Source organism: Pyxicephalus adspersus, chromosome 10 (assembly GCF_032062135.1).
Source record: "Pyxicephalus adspersus chromosome 10, UCB_Pads_2.0, whole genome shotgun sequence".
Taxonomy (NCBI): Eukaryota; Metazoa; Chordata; class Amphibia; order Anura; family Pyxicephalidae; genus Pyxicephalus; species Pyxicephalus adspersus.
The window spans coordinates 25,481,757-25,501,806 of record NC_092867.1 but is presented as its reverse complement, the minus strand read 5'-3'; the positions used below and the strand labels follow the sequence as shown (position 1 = coordinate 25,501,806).

Here is a 20,050-nt window from a genome sequence, read left to right as displayed (position 1 = left end):
TGTGTGTGTCAGGTACAGTAAATATACATTTAGCAGGAAATAGTGAGGCTAAAATGGTATCACCTAGCCAGGTGTACCAGTTTGATTGTATCATTTTTTCCAGAAGAACATATTTTATTATAATGAGTCACTTATGCTTGAACATATTCTATGTTGAGCCAGACAGCCTTTTTTAGTGTTTAATGTAGCCAGGAAGGGTTGGAAGTTCCTATAGGTTTCATTGACCAATAGGGAAGTTTTCTCCTTCTGTTCTGACTTCCATCCCCAAGACAATAATAGGAGGGATTTTCCTTTTTTTTAAACATAAACAGCAATAAAACTTTAGCAATGTTTCCCCCAAATGTGGTGCTCAATCAGCTAATTTTTAATATAATTTATGGAAAAGCCCAGTGATAAAAACATCTTTGGTGGCAACTGGCACATTATCTAAACTCACCTATTAAACTTCCTACCTTTCCTTCCAGAATGGGCAATTCTGGCTATGTCAGATAGGGATGGAATCTCCTTCTCTAGTGGAGCACAATGCCTAGCACTATTATTGTCCACAGTGGGCATAAGGGCAATTCTACATTGTTGGCTTTCCCCTTCCCCATGAATGATGTGCCTTTTCTAGGTGAAATTACAACTGTTTAAAATAGAATGGATGGAGGCTTCCCTCCGTTGGGATACAAAAACACAACGCATCTATGAAACTTGGGAAAGCTTTATTAACATGCTCAATGTTTCCTCTAGAACTTGATTATATAAATGCCTTTGTCATACTTCTTGGTATCTATATACATAACAATGGAAGGAGATTCTCCTATTCTTTATTCCTAATCTGTACAACACTGGAAATTAAAGGAAGACAACAAGGAATTTACTAGAGACGTACCCTCTAAGGAACACTTGTTAGTATATCTTGCATATCATCATGTCTGGCATAACCTTGGCATATCCTGTTCATTTCGATATTTAGTAATCATTCACAATTGTTACTGAAACTTCAACCATGAAACTTAATTGATTTTGTGGTTATATTAAAGGACACATTTTTGTAGCTTTATATTTATTTATTTATTAAATGTATTTGTTAGGTGCAAGCTGTGTAAGTGCTTGATTTTGACCTAGCATCAGCCTCTGTCAATGCCCTGTATAGCAGAGCTTAGTCTACAAAAGAGAGGGCAGCCGTGAAAATCTTAGAACTGGATGGATTGAGCTACAAAATCTGTTAGAATGTCAAAAAACCCTCTTATATATGTATTTCATCCATGTCTTGCCTGGAGTTCAGCTTTAAATAAGCCTGATTTGTATTACCTAGAAATATATTCCTTTTTAAAATTCAGTTTCTTTTGACAAAAGGAATTTTCTTTTTTTATTATTTCCCTTTGCTATTATTATCAATAACAATCAAAATAATGATCTTATATAAACTTCCCCATTCTTCCCTTCTTAAGCATTACAATTGATGGAAAATCCCACCGCGGTGTGTACATAATCTAGAATACATTTTATCATGCTTTTAAGTAGCAGTAATTTTCCAATATGTACATATAATGAACAGTGCTGGCAATTTACACTAAGCTAATTTCTGATAAGACTGTGCCAAGGGAAAAAATCTTTACAGTATATTAGTAACTTATGCAAAGTCAATTCTTCCTGCAGCCATCACATCTGTGCAATTCATTCATTATGCAGTCATCAATCAGCCCATTTTCCTGTTCTGATCTTTTCTAGTCATTCGTCTTGCTCTTACATTATTTATTATGCGGCTTGGTCAAAAGGCAGCAAAGTTACCTACTGTACTGTAAAATACAGCAAAATATGGATGTTTGATTTCTTTGTTGTAATTTAGTCTGCACCATCAGCATTTTCATTTTCAAAATACAAATTAAAAAACAATAGATAACTGCGCAAATAAAGTGTATTTAAAGGGCAACTCAATCAGTGTCAAACCAGTCAATGAACTACTAATGACCCTGCAAACTTTTTACAGGAAATCATTTTAGCAAGCTCAGTAGATTGTTTAAAAGTATTGATATCAGAGAATGTTAATATAGAGAATGTGCCATTGCCTTAGAGGATTAGTAACGCATTTCTTTACCCTGATGAAGCAGATTGGAGTATGCTTCATAAGAGTTTTAACGCCTTTCTCTGTATCAACTGTGATTATAAAGATTATGTAATATATGTTTAAAAAAACATTTAGTGTTTCCAAACAGAACTAAAATATCTACCTAGAATTTTAAGTGAAATTTCAGCCTTTCTGTGTATTTTTCCTAAGACCAACATTGCAGCTAATAAAGTATATATTGCATTGTAGACAGGGACAAAGGGCATAGTCAAGGATCAAAGGAACTCCACAGAGACGCAATAAATCACAGAATCAAGTTGAATCTTTGTTTTCTCCATACTGTGTTTTTATGCTTGTAAGACAAAATGTTCTTTTCTTTCGCCTTAGATACCTTAGATACCAGAGTTTCTTTAGAGCAAAATTAAGACGTGCCTGACTGATCAATACAACTGCCACATTCAGAGCACATTTATACAAGCTATAATGTAACATAATGTATGCAATCTGATTTTAATGACTGATAATGTGCTTACAATTCTTGAAAGCATTTTGTAGAAGAAAAGCTAATTTTACATATATACAAATGATGAAAGTTTTTTATAAATACATTTTCATATGAAAATAAATTTTCATAAAGAAAACATTACAATGCATATGAAGAATATCAGTTTATATATATAGGGGGTCAAACTGATCTTATGACTCAAGGGTACAGGCCCCCCTAGGTGCACAGCATTGGCAAAGTCTTGAATATTGGGGGGTGCTAAACATTAGCCAGGGATTCGATAGCTGAACTGGGTACTCCACCATCTCTCATCTCTGCTTGGTTCTTGGTGGCACAGTAGGCAAAAATGGTAAGCAAAATATTATTTTTGGCAGAGGCTGAGATTTATATATTTGAAATTTCTATAATTTAGGGCTTTCAGGGCACTTATGCCAAATTGCATTGGTACATACAGGCTTCAGAATTAGGAAGCTAATTAGACTACATATTCACGCTTACAGATGTATTATATGAAGCATGTGATAAAAGCATACATAGGCTCTCTTTTGGTTAAATCAGTATGGCACAATTGTCATTGCTATGTTTGTGTTTTTGTATTTCTACAGGTAGTGGTAGAAGTTGCTAAGCCTGCAGAAACACCATTTCCAGCACCACTTGAGGAAGGAATACCATATGAAATATATAGACAATTTCTAGCTCCACCTGTGCCAGGAGAGGAAAATACCATGGTATGTGATTTTTTTTACATAGCACACTGACTTTTGTTAAAGAAATATTAATTTACCTACAGCTGTGAAAATAGTATTATAATTTACCTCTATATAAGGCAATTTGTTTTACTTATTTAAGGTAAGTTCATTCAAAATGTAAGATTCTTAAAACACTCACTTTAGGTTATTTCTTATAGATGCTTTCTCCTAACCTTGATACTACAGCATTAAAGATATATCTTTGAGAACCCCTTCTCAAATAATATTTTAGCAACCTTTTCCTACATCTTATTTTTGGGACCATTGTTTTACTTTTGACATTCCCCTTAAAAGGGTGTCAGCTCTGATATGGACCTCTCAAAACCTGCTTATGGCCTCTCCTTTGCTATCCAGCCACTTTGCTCTGCAGCATTGTGACACGCTAGATCAGTGCTTCTCATCCAGGTTTCCTTAGAACCCTAGGGTTCCTCTAGGGGAGGGGTCGGCAAAGTTTTATGGCCACTAGGCCATTTATGGAGTGGGCGGAAGCACACTAGGGCAGCCCACCCTAATGGCTCCACTTACCACCAGGGAACGCCCCCTGAAGTGAAATCCCTCTCCTCCCTTTGCATTGTGGAGGAGATTTTTCTCTATTTACCACGCAGGCGGAAGTATCGCCAGCCACGGTAAATAGGGGAGCCACTGCAAAGGGGTGGCACCGAAGCTCCAGCAGCTCTGGTAGTTCCTAACGCCCCCTGGCCGATCTCCTGGCAACCGGCATTAGGCTGGATTGCCCAGGGGGCATTAGGCCGTGTCTGGCCCCGTATCTGGGAGTTTGCTGACCCCCTGCTCTAGAGATTAGTAGCAATGAGTAACTTGTGACTTTTAGTTTAGTTTATCTAACACCAATGATCTTTCTGTAATAGTGATATTCTTCCTGCTGGGCAGCCATGTAAGATGCATTCCTCCCATTGACCACCATCTACTGTGAATTCATTATAGCAGGTCTTCCCTAAAACCCAGACGTTATTTCAAGAGTAAATAAGGTCTTTTCCTCCCATATCCCAAAAACATGCAGGTAGGTTGATTGGCTTCCTCACAAAATTGCCCTTAGACTGTGGGGAGTTTGTGAATAAATATTAGATAAATCCACCCTCCTATTTTTGCTGTAATATATAGCCCACTAATCAGAATTTATGATTTGGCTTACATTTACTTGCCTACGACTAAAACTTGCATGGAGATGTAATGTGACGCTTGTACGCGCATTGATGATGTGGCCAACAATATAAGCATGGTTTCTTGTAATAGTTCTTTCCAAAAGTAAAATTTAGGAAAGCTACTGCATCTAGATCAACTGCTGAAAATAGATCTACTCTTGAGGTTAGAACTGCTACTTATTTTAGATGTACACCTGTTCTGAAGTCCAAATATGCTCCAATACAGAAAAAATCTACCCTTAAGGCTAGCCTTTTTTAAGTCTAACTTTATTATTTTTGTTACAATAATGTAATAACTTGGTTAATACACCTTTGCAAATATTCAGAATCATTCAGTTTTTCTGAAGACTGGCATGACATAAATCCTTCTACTGTCAATACCCTTAAATATTTTTAAGTTAATGTAGAAAATACTGGCAGAAAAAAGAAAATTGGATTTAAAATAATCTGTGGAAATGCACAAGTAAGGTAATAATGTATAGGTAAGCATAAATCCTCCAAATGTAATATATTTACTAGATTTTCTTTTTAATTTTTTTAAACTGAATTATATCATATGAAATGTGACTCAAATCTCATAAATTTCACATAATAAATCCTAAATATGCTGAGATATATAATAATATCAAACAAAGTAGGATTAAACGGTGTGTCAAATGACCCAATTACCATGGAAAATGTTTGTTGCCCTAATATTAGATGTCTTCTATGTTTTTCTAGTTTAATTCTATAAATAGTTAACTAATAAAGTTAATCCTACATAAATACATAATGAAACATTCTATGTCAGGCTTTCGGTATTTAGCTTTAGGTATATACTGCATATAGTGGCTCCTGGTAATTATTGAGGCTTTAGTTCACAATATTAATACACACGGAGTGCAAATATTTACTCATTAATATAGGTTACTGTGTTTTGTTCATCGTTGTGTTCAGTAAGATTATCTGTATCCATATATGAATGTTATTAAAATAACTCATTACTACTTACTTTTTGCTTTTCGATAAAAGATCCAGATTGTCTTCTTTATAGTCAACTTTCCTTATTCATATGCAGCATTGGAGGTGGTGAAGGGGTGGAATCCATTATTTTAATGGGTTCCCTAAATAGAAACGCAACTCTAAAGGAAAGCTATATGACATTAAAATTGACTGTTTTTTTAAAGTAGTCTTTTTTTTCTCCTGAGCCTGTACTTAAGTTATTTTGAAGCAATATTGTAGAATAAAAAAAATAATTTCCTAATTCCATTTTAAAATATTTAAATCCTAAATCAAACAGATGGCAGACTCTAAACATAACTTTATTACACATTCAGATAAAATACCATACGTCTTTTCTTGTCATGCTGCCCTTTACAGAAATGGCAACGATATAGGCTGCTTTTTTAATCTCATGTAAACCTGTGTTTTTTTATGATACCATTTAAAACTTATTGTGTATATATGAGGAATATATTACAATGAAATCTGGAAACAATATTTGCTTATTTTATAAGGTAATATACAGAGAATGGTGGTGTTTAAAGTATAGTAATGTATTTTAAATTGAAGAAGTTAATACGTATCCAAACCAAAAAAAAAAAAGTATTTTATTGCTGCATACCAGTCCTTAGATTAGGTGGCTGTGCTACTTTTTTTTGACTAGTACTCCTAAAACAAAAAAACACTTCTTGTTGCTGGATGCACACTTCTACTTCACCATATCAATGGTGGTGACCAAAGTCACCCAGGCTGCAAATATGTCTGGCTATATTCATCTCCATTACATAATTAGTAGTTTAGGACAAGACTAACAGGTAGGTGCTGTACTTGTACATATTGTAACAAGCTGATAGCTCACGTGGTAGCTGGGGAAGGAAGGCTCTGGACAAGGTAGTCCAGGGATTTTGTGGTTCCACATTTATTTCAAACAAAAAGCGAACAGACAAGTCACTCCAAATCAGATATAAAACAAAATCTAGCTTACTGGTCTTTACCCCACTGGTCTTTACCCCACAAGCAGCACAGCCACCTCCCCCTCCTTTGACCTTCCCCAGCTATTTATAACAAGGCAGGTATTGTGGCAGGTGGAGTAGCAAACTGGATGGCCAGGTTGCAGACCCAACCCACTTTTTCCACAGCCCAAACTCCAGGCCCTACAGTAGTAATCTTCTGATCATCCTTTCATCATCTTTCATCATCATCATCTGATCATCCCCAGTCTTACCTGGTGCCCACAACAACTGCAATCCGCATTGTTGGCAATATGCATCACCCTACCACCACCTCAGTAGACATTTTTTTTTTACCATACTTCATCATAATATAAATGCAAGAACCAATTAAATGGTATAATTGCATTTTATTTAACTGACAAAAACTGTTGTCTGCAGTTTGATGGTAATTGGCAATGGTAATAATAATATTATTAGGGTACTTTGTTAATACTGCCAAATCTAAAAATGCGGTCATAGGTCCCCATCAGTATAAATGTATGCGTTTTAATTATTAGGTATTTAACTGTTTAGTAAGTGACATGGTACCAACAGAATATGCTATTCAAAATTTAGAAAAGTTCAGAATCAGTTCAACCTAATAACTACTGCTGAACTTTTTTTAAATTGGAATTTAGTGAAAGAGGCTGGGTTACAAAATACAAAATAAAGCCAGGATTTGGAGTTAAAGTTTACAGGGAGATTTTATTTCAGCAAACATGATCCAGCAGTATATTAAACCTTACTTATTTTTTTGGGTTTAGATAAGCTTTAAATGATAATTACACAAAAGAACAGTCAACCTTGTCAGTATATGTTGATTTGTACTGAGCATTTAGCATTCCTTGTTCTCTCTAAAATAAGGTATGTGCAGGAACCAGGAGATAATAATTCATTTTGACTTTTATTTCAGATTAAGCACATTGAGTATGCAACAGATGTTCTACTTTAAGCTAAATATGTATCACAAAGCATACAGCAATCATACAATTAAAGGCATTTATTCTTTCCTATTATAATCATTATATTGTAGTTACAGATAATGTATATTGTAATCAGTATAAATAGTCATGGCTTCTATTTTACAGGAATATATACCTTTTTACACAGAAAAGAGACACTTTATCTTGTGAATAAAGTGTTGGCTTGCTTGAACATTGACTTTGATATATAAGCAAGCTTAATAGAGTTATTGTAAGGAAGTGTGCAAAATGGTCTGTGACATTTTGTCAGGGTAAAAGAGATTAGTCTATGTTTGTTCTAGATATAGAAGTGTACTGGGTGTTGCCTTGTTTTTTTTAGTGTAGACTGTTTTGCCTGTCAAAAATGTAATAAAACATGCACCAGTGAAAATTAAATCTCTCCAGCTAATGTTTAGTTTACCAAAATTAAAAGTTATTATGTATACAGAATATGATTCAGAGACAAATAGTGAGAATATAATTGATTTGCTTGATTTAAGAATCAGGTCGGACTAATTGATATATAATGGATATTTGATAATGTCAGCCAATCCACTAACTGATATCAAAGAATTTCCTCAATACCATGCATTTCCTGTGAATGAACAAATAGCTTGCCTTACTACCTTGGCATGAAGCTGAAATATTAATATCACAAAGCTTATGTGCCCTCTGCCAGGTTAATTTCATAGTGTATGCCCTTCAGCATTGGTTTGGCGTTTAATTTTGGGAATTTCAAAAAAGATCGAATAGGGGATTTATATGTGGACAAATATGTCTCTCCACTGGACCTTATACCCAGTCAAGAAAATCTAAGGAAACAGCTAAAATAGACACAGAAGCCTTCTTTTTAACGTTGTCTCCTATGTAAAGAACTGTGATACTTGTGGCCTAGTTGACATAGAAGGTGCCTAATCCAGGGGGTCATCACAGTCATGCAATGGCAGAGGTATTCAATGGCAGAGCTCATATTTCTGCCTTGACAGTGGTATTATATGAATATTTGTTAGGGTTGGAGAGACAGAAATGGAAACCCTATAGAAGATAAAACAGGATCCAAAGCTTTCTACTTTGAGTTCACTTTTTAAAAAGTACAGCCTAAAAATTCTTACTGTATCTTTTATGGTTAAATGGATTTGAAATATTTTTCTTGATTTTCTTTCTATCAACACATAATATGTCTGAAGCTGAAAACCTAAAGCTGAAGTTCTGAGCATAATTACTGATGATCAGTATAATAAAACTTATGATATGCTTATATTTTAAAAGCAATAAAGGTAATAAAATAGGAAACTGATTTATTGAAATATTCAATGTTTTTCCTTTATAATTAGTAATATAGTATAGTAATTAGTATAACGTAATTAGTAATATTATAATATAATAATAATTAATATAATAGTAATATTTAGTGACCTGTAATATACATATTTCAGATGCACTTTAGGCCACTATGTGATAAAAGTTATCTCCTAAGTATAGTCTGGGATGGAGAACAGTACTCTGAAACAGGAAGACACATGTAGTGTAATCTTTGTGTAAAGGCTAGATGGATATGTCAGACCTGCTTAGACAAAGTGCAGCACAGGGCAGTCTTTCCCTAAACCTTTTTTCATTCTTCACAGGCTGAAGATAAATGACAATTGACGGGCCTTCACTGCAGAAATAGAAAACTTGAAAAAGCCATGACTTTCTCAGCAAGATACACAAAGGCTGAACACTACAACAACACTACTGGAAACACATCTCAAGGAATTGTTTAACTTTTTTTATTGTTTAAAAAAAAGTTAATATATATATGCATAACACAAAAGTCAACAAAACCAGTTTATTTGTAACACTTTTTGTACTGTTACTCATGCACCTATTTTCTTTGTGCCACCACCCAAAAGATGACAGATATACCTGCCATAGTCAGGAAGTAGACTGATATACAGTACATCTTAAACAAGCAATAAGTAAAGTTATCTGTTGATTGGTAAAGCTTGCAAAAGGCTGTATGTACAAATATTATATATAAACTTTTTTTTCTTTTGGATAAAGCAGGAAATGGGAGGACCATTATTATTGATGTAATTGCTTTTCTTATTTTGGTGTCACCATTACAGGAAATGTGGGAACATCTCCCCAATGGTGACATCTACAGAAATACAAACTAGACAGAAAATGTGTTCTCGGCCCTATGCAAAACTGCTACTTTGGCAGGAATTAGGGTTTTAAGTATATGTGAATACACTACAACTAACAAATACTTGTAAACTGTTTTTATATTAAATATACATTTTTTTCTTCAAAAATATATTTTTTTCACTAACTTCATCTGTTTTTGTTATTCTGTGGTCCCTAAACCACACAGCATCCCGCCAATTCCTCTTCCTTCTGTCAAAGGTGTTATCTGGTCAGGACAGGTGGGTACATGATGCATTTCCTATCCTTGCGCAGTACATTACAGAAGGCTGTGCCTTTTGGTGATTAATGCTTCCACAGGTCGCAGTGGATGAAAGGCATGGCCATCAACTATGATCACATCAGCATTGATCTGCTTCTATGCTTGGGTTGGTGAGAATCAAACAGAAGCCAGAGGAGCTGGCAGGATCACCATGTATTTTGCAATTAAATATTAAAGAACAACAAAAAAAAATAAAAATGATGGTCACACTTACAGTATACTCTAGGCTCAAATGATGGCCCAATATACTCTATAACAGATTATTGCATGTGGTGCGTAATATGTTGTAATAATATTGTGCACAGCCATAATTTACCAAGCAAGTAAAATAAAGCCATGGTGGTAACTCTTGGGGTCCATAGTTTAAGTGTGCTAGGAGGATAGTATATGGTCATTTCTCTTTCATGTCACATTATATGATTATGGTGATTATTCTTTTAACACTTTACTAGTAAATAGTATTCAATTGTTTGCCAGAATGCTCTAACCACTAGCACCAGAGTAGCCTGAGTATAAGATTGATTAATTAAAAGAAATGCTAGTGAGACGTGGTCCTTAAACACTGTAGAGTAGCAAACTATTCTAATAAGAAGAAAGAAGCAAGAACTGATACATTTCAACCAAAAAGGGTTGAGGGGCAAATTCAAAAAAATATTTTTTAAAGGTAATAGGCAAACTATTAAAAAAATGCACACTACAGAAAAAAGTTCATAAAATAAATTAAATCTCAAACACCTTATTATCAACTTCAAAACCAAAGTTATATTATTGACAAGTTTACTTAGGTTTCCAGAAGTAGATCCAACTTTCATCATGTCATCCAGTGACGTATAGTAAATGTAAATCACAATGTCTGATGATGATCAGTGGCCCTTTGTTAAAAAAAAAAGTACAAAAATTTTGCTGCATGTAAAACCACATTGTGGCACTTCTATAGAAAATCCTCGTTAGTGTCTTGAGTAAAGGCATGTAGATGCCCATACAGTAACAGACCGCATGACTTTAGTGTGGGCAGACAGTAAGGAAATATATCTTCCTCCATCAAAGCAATGGCCTGCCCATCACTAATTATAAAACACCTGAAGTCCTGTGAGCACCTGACATTCATCATATCACACCTGTCACTGCTACCAAACATGTCACACAATCCATCAGAAAGGTAAGAAATAAACTACAAATATTTTAATATATCACAAATGTATTTAATACAATTAGGTTAAGGGTGCATTGGCCACCTTTAGCACTTTAGCTCTAATTTAATGACAGCAATCACACAATGCAGTTTGCTCACATATTATTCAGTATTAGGAATCCTCTGTCCTGAATGGAAAAGCCTATAAATATATCTACCTATACATCACACTCCTACTAGTCACCTGTGATAGCACTAACTATCAGAAATTGTCAATATGTGAGATTGCGTTTGTAGCATTTATCTAACAAAGATGTTAAACTTGCTGGCTCTGTTTCCTCTAAGTAGCTGTGATTGAACATTTGCTCTAGTTTGATATGTGTTGCTGATCAAATGTGGGATAATTGGCAATATTTTAGAATAATAAACTCAGACATTTGGATCAGAAATGTCCAAGCAAGTTATGAATAAGGCTGTTACTGAGCTTCTGAAAATGCTACTTTATGTCAGTTATGCTAATGTAAAATCTAAAACAAGGTGTTTTGGCTTTAGTGATCTGCACATTTTATATATATTTAGTATATATATTTTATATATATATATATATATATATATATATTTATATATATATATATATTTATTTATTTAGTGACCAGGATAACACCAAAGCAGATTATGGAGCTATTATAACTTGTATTTTCTGGTCAGCTATGGCATTTCTGGGATAGTTATCAGTTTACTTTGATTTAGGTTTTCTGTAATACTATGTATATATTTTGAAACATACAGGGTGAAAATTGTATAACACTGCACAACAACGATTTTGCTACTGGGAATAACACGTGATTTACACGATATTGAGTGTGCTGATTTCAAATCTGAACTCAGAATTTGCCTATCACGTACAGATTTTAAGTTCTAGGCGTGCTATCGCTGTTTTAATGGTCCGTCATTGGGTAATGTGAGTGATGAACAAGGAGAGATGTTCCACAAGGATATTTGTTATGGAAACAAGATATCAAGGCCGGTGCAACCCCAACATGATGGGCGACTACTGCTGGTTTCTGCAACGGGAGACAGCAGAGAGCCACAAATGCAAAAGTGTTTGTATATGTTGTTGCAATGTCAAGGAACTATGAGGCAAAAGTTAGTTATGAATAGAGATCAGATCAGTCACTGCGTAACGAGAGAATGTAGCTAATCGCTTCTATACACGTAATTAACTTAAGATCCTGACGTCCTAGTCAGAATCAGACTTCAGATTTAGATTTAGCACTTTAATTAAGTATAGGACACATGGATTAGACCAAGTAGCAGACTTTATTTATTTTTTTTGTAATGCAGTGTAATAGTTGTATATGGCATGCAAAATGGGTCTGTAGTGCATTTGGTTAGTTAGGAAAGATTTGATCCTTTCAGGGACAATAGTCCTCAAAATCTGCAGTTGTCCCTGAAAATTAGCATTAGGCAGCCATGATTGGATATAAACGTCTTTTATACCTCCTTAACTTCTTATACAGGAAAACTACATTGCTGGCCTACATTCTCTATTCAGTAAGTATCAATACTTGTCTGTAGCCCAATGCTATTGGTGAAACAACTTTGTGAATCTGTAAGAGGACCATACAGTTATGCATCAAAGATGTACACCGTAAATCAAATGTTTAATGTATATACTGTATTCAGCAGTGATAAAGGGATTTAACACCCCTTTCTAGTCCTCTCTTGATAAGAAAAAAATCATAGTGAACTGAGATATAAATATGAATCACAAGCCAGTGATAGGGGGAAAACTCCCTTACAGAATAAAGTACTTTGCTGTTGAAGCAAGGTTAACATATTACACTAATACAGCATTAGCTGTATATGAAGAAAGTCTTATCAATTTTTATCCCATATTTCCAGTGAAAACTCTGCAGTTTATAGTGATATCTGTCACAGTTATTTCCAATACAAATATGAATTATATTAATGCGTGGTCTCACAATATGGGAGGTAATCATGTCGCAGTTAAGTTATTCTGCTATATCTGTCAGGCACAGCTTTTGTTGTAATCTAATTGGGTACATACTGTTTATTTTAAAGTGCATTTAAAAGCATTTGCAGATTTAAAAATTGTTTAAATGCCAAGCCTGACAAAACTTGGCAGCCCAGCAGTAAAACATTCACAACTTCCTCCTTCCCAATAAATGCATTTAACCTATTGTTACTGAGAAACAGAGCGGATGCATTGCAATTATTATTTGAGCTTCACAAGCTTCTTTCTTTTTTTAGTGGGTTTTATATTTAATTATTCAGTTTATTATGTGTACGCATTGACATAGATATGTATACACAGAGCTGGACAAAATAATGTAAACGCCTGTGTTTGTATTAATAAGTTAAATAGGATGCAGGGACTTCTTTGGCCTTCAGCCTCATTTCTTCTTGAAATGTTGTTATAAAAGTCATCAACTGTTTATATAGTAATATTACCTCTAATCCTATGACCCTGCATATAAATATATAGGTTTGAAATGTGCCCATTTCATTTATTTCTGTCTTTAATATAATCAATACTAGTGTTGGTCGAATATCTCACTGTTCGATTCGACAGCTATTCGATCTAATAGTGGGATATTGTTCGGGTGATAGAATGCCAAATTCGAACACCATTAAAGTCAATAGTGGGAAAATTCAGCTTATTTTTAGGGATGGTAAAGAACTGCAAGAGCAATCGGGAGCAGAGCTGACAGCTCCGCTCCCCTGATTGCTCTTGCAGCCCTTTACTAGTTGTATGTGTTCTTGGATAGAGTTTCTCTATCCAAGAACACAGGAGTCCTGTGTTCCTGGATAGAGAAACTCTATCCAGGAATAGGGATAGTGCTCCCTGATTGGCTGAGGAAAGCTTTCAGCCAATCAAAGAGCATTAGAGGTTTTGAATGGGGAGACTTATCCCCATTTAACCTCTAGTGCCCGAGATCTTCTCAATGAGAATAGTGTGCGATCCGCAGCACTAGAAGTTACCGTATTTTTCGGACCATAAGACGCACTTTTTTTCCCCCTAAAGTGGGGGGAAAATCAGGGTGCGTCTTATGGTCCGAATGCATATTTTTTTACTTACCTTTATCCCCGCCGGTCCCCGCAGCCAGTGTCCTCTTCCTGTGTCCCAGCGTGCGGCACTTGTGCCCGCCCACGAAGGCGGCGCCGATTGGTTTGATGAATGCCGATCGGCGCCGCCTTCATGGGCGGGCACAAGTGCCGCACGCTGGATCTCAGGGGAAATCAAATGAATTTTTTTTTTCTTGTTTTCCCGTGCGGAAAACCTGGTGCGTCTTATAGTCCGGAGCGTCTAATGGTCCGAAAAATACGGTAATTAACCTCTAGTGCCGGGGATCTTCTCAATGAGAACAGTGTGTGATCCCCGGGACTAGAGGTCTACTGCCTGGGGATCCCACACTGACAGGAGGATTCCCAAGGCTGTGCAGCTACCCATACATGGGGTATCAGTATATGCCTGTCTTGTAGGCTGAGCATGATTTGAGTATTTCTCCTCTTGTTAGCAATGTTATATACTGTATGCTCATATAGGGGGAAAGTTTGACATGTGCACAGTGTTCCCCTAAAGTAATTCATCAATCCACCAGTATGGATAGATAAACAACTTTGTGGGAAAAACCATTGTACTTTCCTATGGAAAAGAGCACAGCAGGTGCTGCTCAATTATTCTTCCCCTCCCTGCTCCAAAGAACAGAATGGGGCTGTGTCTACAGTGCCTATTTGCTCTCCTATCACTGAAAATGATTAGGAAAGATTGTTTCCAGAAATCTAAAGTCTATCTGATGTCTGTATGGGGCTGTAGAGTGCAGCACCAGTGACCTTATACTCTCATCAGATATCTGAATACCCCTGTCTTGTAGGATGACCAGGATATGGGTATTGTAACTCATCCATTAGAGCGGATTTGTAAGTGACCTTATACTATCATTCATCTATGAAATAAATGTTATATCTTTTTACACCTGTCTTGTAGGCTGATCAGGATTTAAATATTCTTCCTCTTTTTAGATTGCAGCACCAGTGACCTTATACTCTCATTAGTCTATGAAATGCATAGGATATCTGTACTCTGGACAAGCAGGATTTTGTTTCCTTTTAAGCAGACCAATGTTTTAATACGATGCTAGATTTGGGTCAGAATCCTGCATGTTAACATGTTTGTGCCAGAAGAAAGCATTGTCTCATCTCTGAGAGGTAACAGCTGGCCTGGCAGGTTCACCAAGGAATGTTGATCAAGGTTGTATACACAGGAGTAAAATACCAAGTTTATTTTTTTGTTCAGTATGTTTAATAACAAGTCACGGCTCAAGACCAGCTTTTCTGAGAAAAATAATAGAATCATTACAGAACAAGAGTAAGCTGTGGAACAGACTGCGCCAGGCCTCATGGTGAATACCAATGAAGAGCTCTGAGAAAATTAACAATACATTAATTCTACTTATCTTGATGGCAGTATTGTTTTATTGATTACAGTGCAATTTGTTTACCATGGTGAAATGGCTTGTTTTAAATGATGGTGGCAAAAGGTTCTTTAAATTACTAAACCAACTGATGCAGAACTGCTTCTAGCTACTCTTACTTCAAAAAAAAGTCAACAGACTAAAGCCTCGGCTTGCCAGTTATCCCAATGCAGAAAGTGCTGTCTTGCTGTGAAAATCGACCTGCAAACACAGTTATAGCGTGCTGCCTTAACTATACAAGTACATTTATATATTTTAAAGGCTGAACTTGGAGGGCTGTGTTGTCCCAAATGTGCCAATGTGAATGAAATAAAAGTTGTGTTTATTTAATTTATCATGTCTGTGATTACCAATCAGTTCAGCGCCATGTGGTTGTTAGCTTGATCTGATACAGTTTTCACTGCTCTCCACAAGAATCTTGTCTTTGAAATAAATGTATAACCCCTTGTTATATGGTGTCACATAAAACCAGGTATTATACCTTACATATTAGCCAAATTCTATATTGTGACCATACATCATTATTTGTACATTTTTGGAGTTTAATGTGTACATGTTAATATACAGTATACATGTTTGTGTGTGGATATATAAATTATATAGTTTTTAGTATAATTTTGGTTATTGCCTTCAAAGTGGTTTGCACTACAAGATATGTTTCCAGTGTTAACTGACCTGCTTAGGAAGAGAAGAGGGAATCTAATGTTATAGAAAAATGTGAAGACTGCCATTCTCTTGCATTACCATTTGGGTTACATGTAGATCCAATGGTTTAAATACTCACTGAGCTACATTCAAGGGAACAATCATGCAGTAGCTTAAAGTTTTGAAGCCAAGGAGCTGGCTTGACAGCCAGTGAGTATTTTGGCAATGTAAGAATTTAGCTAAGCATTGGGATAGGTATTTATATTTTGTGTCACTTTGCTTTTCCAAGGGGCATTTTACACTGTTGTTCCATTCTTCTTCTAATTTAAGTCTTGTATAAAGTTTGTGTTGAACTTTACAAGGGCATGTGTCTTCCAGTTGTGTGTGGCAATATTCCACATGAGAGATTACATGCCGTGAGAAGTATTCATATTTCAAACATAGCAAAATGTATGTTAAACCAATTTTTGAAAAAAAAAAACATTTGTGTAAAGTATAAAATGATTACATTGCTATATGTGCCCCCACTGGGGAAACTCACCCCTTTATCTTGTTTATCTGTCACCTCATCAGTTCTTTAGTGTGATATCTGTGCCTGTTAATCATTTTGTACTTCTAGTTTTGCATTTTTGCCTTTTTTTGCATCCTCCATTTTCTTTTCTGGCACTTGAACAGAAACTTGCCAAAAGCTGTTTTGTTTTTTAGCTTTATTCTTTATTATCATGAGTTACACATCACTTTTGTGCCTAGCAGCCTGTTGCTTCTTTCCCACACTCGGTTTCTGAGGGATTCAATTAACTTGACTGTATGTTTTTGGAGTTGTGGGGAAAACTGGAGTGCCTGGAGGAAACCCACACAAATATGGTGAGAACATAAACTCCTTGCGGATAGTGTGCTGGCCAAGGTTAGAACCTGGGATCTAGCGCTGCAGAGGCGAGAGAATACTAGCCACTAAGTCATTCATGTCCATTTATTAACATGTGCGTGTGCACATTGACAAAGATAAGCAATGTAATGTCAGAAGAAGAGATATGATATCAATTATGTAGGTAGGAATTATTATTCTGCATCCATACTTTAAGGTGGAATTAGGTCTACACGCATGCCCCTGTGTTCTGAGACCGTCATAAAAAACAGAATAGTCTTGATTTGTAGATACAGAAACATTGCCATTATTGTGCTGTTTTAATGTTAATACATGAAATACATATAGTTACATATTTATGGGATGCTTCAAAGACTTGGCTTGAATATCAGAAACTACTGGGGCCGAGATCCCTTTATCCTTTGTATATTTGGCTTTTTAGCAGCTTTCCTCTAAGATCTATATTAGATGAAAACATATCATTATTAAATAAAATCAGAGAAATAATTAATTTACAAAATGCTGAAATGGCTTTAGGCACTCTAAGCCCTTTGTGGATTCAAAGTGTAATAAAAATTTTTCTTTTTATTCAGAAGCAATTGATGTGTTTGGACGTGGACAGCTTAGTTTGAATATCTTGTTTCTCATTTACATACAACATTTCATATAAAAAAAAAATCCACATTTCTTCATCATCATCATCATCATCATCTGTTTTCCTGTCTGTTATACTTGTGCAGTTCTTCATATCAGCTCTTCTGTGCTACAGAAAATATGTTGAAAACAATGAACCTATGTTTTAATAAAAATTTATATGTACAATAAAATCTACAAAGGCAAACACACATATAAAATCCCCTTTCTGATGTGAAAGTCACTTGAATTTCCTGTAGAGACACCTAGTTAGTAACTGTAGTCGGTAAACTCTGTGAGGAGTAATAAAAAAAAAGACAACACTAAAATACATACAATACTATGGGGTATAGCTACAGGTATGTCTGATGATTGTCACTGAAGACAAATGGGCCCTGATTTATTAAAGCTCTCCAAGGCTGCAGAGGATACACTTTTACCAGTGAAGCTGGGTAATCCGGCAAACCTGGCATGTATTTCTTAAAAGTCATTTGCTATTTGTTAGCAAATTTTTTTCAATCCTGAACAAGATCCATTCCAGGTTTGTTGAATTGCCTAGCTTCACTGATGAAAGTGTATCCTCTCCAGCCTTGGAGAGCTTTAATAAATCAGGCCCATGGTTTTGCTCACCTTAGGCAAAAATCCTGTCCTGTGTACAGCAGTCCCTGGACATCATTCACCATTCTGCCCTGCCCTTTTTTTTAGGTAAATTCATTCTTGTGTGTGCTTTTAAAAAGTTGCATAATTCTGAGACTAATAATAGTATTAGTATTATAGTATTTAATATTATTAAAGGCATGCATGCAAATATAAAAAATAATGTTCTTTTCAACTTCATGATTTTATTTCTTTTTTATTCTTAAAGGTAAATAAACCCATTACTATTCAATTATCTCTGTTCTATCGCAGGGTGCCAACATCTTCTCTTCTTTCTCTTTATGATCTTCGGCTGTCTTGATTGGCTATGACGTAACCCGCAAGGGAAGCCGGGAATGCCGAATTTCCCTGTGAACCAATTGTGAGCTGCTCATGCTTAGCAAAATTTGACAACTAGATGGCTTTCAGGTAGGTAAGAACAGGTATTGCAGAGACAACTCTCCTAATCATGAATTTTCAGGGGGATGTTGGTAAAAATTTATATACTGAAACCTAATAAATGGCATTTAAATGTAGCAATGCAGAATCCTTAAGGTAAATCTTCCTGTTTATATTCGGGCAGAAGACTTTAATTTTTCTCCATGAAGCGTACAACCTACATGAGATCACATGTTCTAGTTTATATAATTCGGCTGTTCTCGCTTACCGAAATTGTAAGCGAGAATGGCCAGTGTAAATTCGCTGATCGATTTAAAAAAAAGAAAGATTGCAAGCTGTGCTGATCAATAAATGCAGCGGTGGGAGCACTACAGTTTGCAAACTTGTCCCCTCTAGTGCCGGGGATCGCAAACAGGATTCCCAGAGCTGCAAGAATGATTTGAGGCAATTTTCGCAAAAATGCCAGAGGCATTCTTGCTCATCCCCAGCTAGCAGTTGCACTAAGTGTTGGCTGATTGTTCTGAAAGGGAAATCAATTTATATCTGTACAGCTGGCACAGGTCATCATGATGGGTATGTTTTTATAGAGATGGTGGGTAGAGAGGCGCTACAGGGCTTGATGTACACATTGATCTAAAAACTAGTATTACCAAGATGTAAAGAAGAAATCATTAGTTTTGGTCTGAAAAGATTTCTTTTATACAATTATAATTTTATTGTAATAAAAGAACTATTCTTCTACTGGCATTTCTTGTCAAATGTTTACATTGGTTCGTTCAAAATTGATCTTTCTTGAAGTGTAGTCAACTGTATTAATAAAAAAGTTAAAATAAACCGACATTATGCCAACCTTTTCAGAGAACAAAGGTCAGAGCTATTTACTGTCTCAACAGAAATCACATAAAGCATTTAAATAGCAAATCCAAAGAAATCAACACCATGAAGATATATGAATCATGCAAATGTAGCATTTGATGACTATTATGCAAAGCAAAGGTGACAGCTGTTTTTTTTCTGGTGACGTAATTTGAATTATTTCATAAAAAGTATCAAATAATAACTAGTCTCAGTGTATTGTGACAGGCAAGTTTGTGCTCCTTATTGGTTGTTGTATAATGTATGAGGGATGAATGGTCCATTTCTGCAGTCTTATAAGAACTAAATCTTTCTTCTCAACATTGGGACCCAAAGGGTAGCCATGTGGACTGGTATGGTACATGAAAAGGGAGTGCATGTTCACTGTCCTTCCTTTTCTAGTAACAATCTGATTGAAATCTAAGCAGAACCTCAGGCTTATATTTGAATTTTAAAAATACACCACATATGTCGTTATGGCATACCCTAAGCATGGATTTGTGTACTTGCTTACCCCACTAAATAATATTAATTT

At 35.6% G+C, this 20,050-nt stretch overlaps 1 protein-coding gene across 1 annotated transcript in view; it reads left to right on the top strand.

Annotated features, from left to right (window-relative positions):
* The window catches only part of CABCOCO1 (ciliary associated calcium binding coiled-coil 1), a 33,905-nt gene extending 24,072 nt beyond the window's left edge, over positions 1-9,833 (top strand). Inside the window, exons 6-7 of the mRNA XM_072424134.1 lie at positions 3,164-3,286; positions 9,028-9,833. Of these exons, the coding sequence (XP_072280235.1) occupies positions 3,164-3,286; positions 9,028-9,042 (138 nt within the window). The 3' untranslated portion in view covers positions 9,043-9,833. The remainder of the gene's footprint in view (positions 1-3,163; positions 3,287-9,027) is intronic.
* Positions 9,834-20,050: the final 10,217 nt, after the last annotated feature.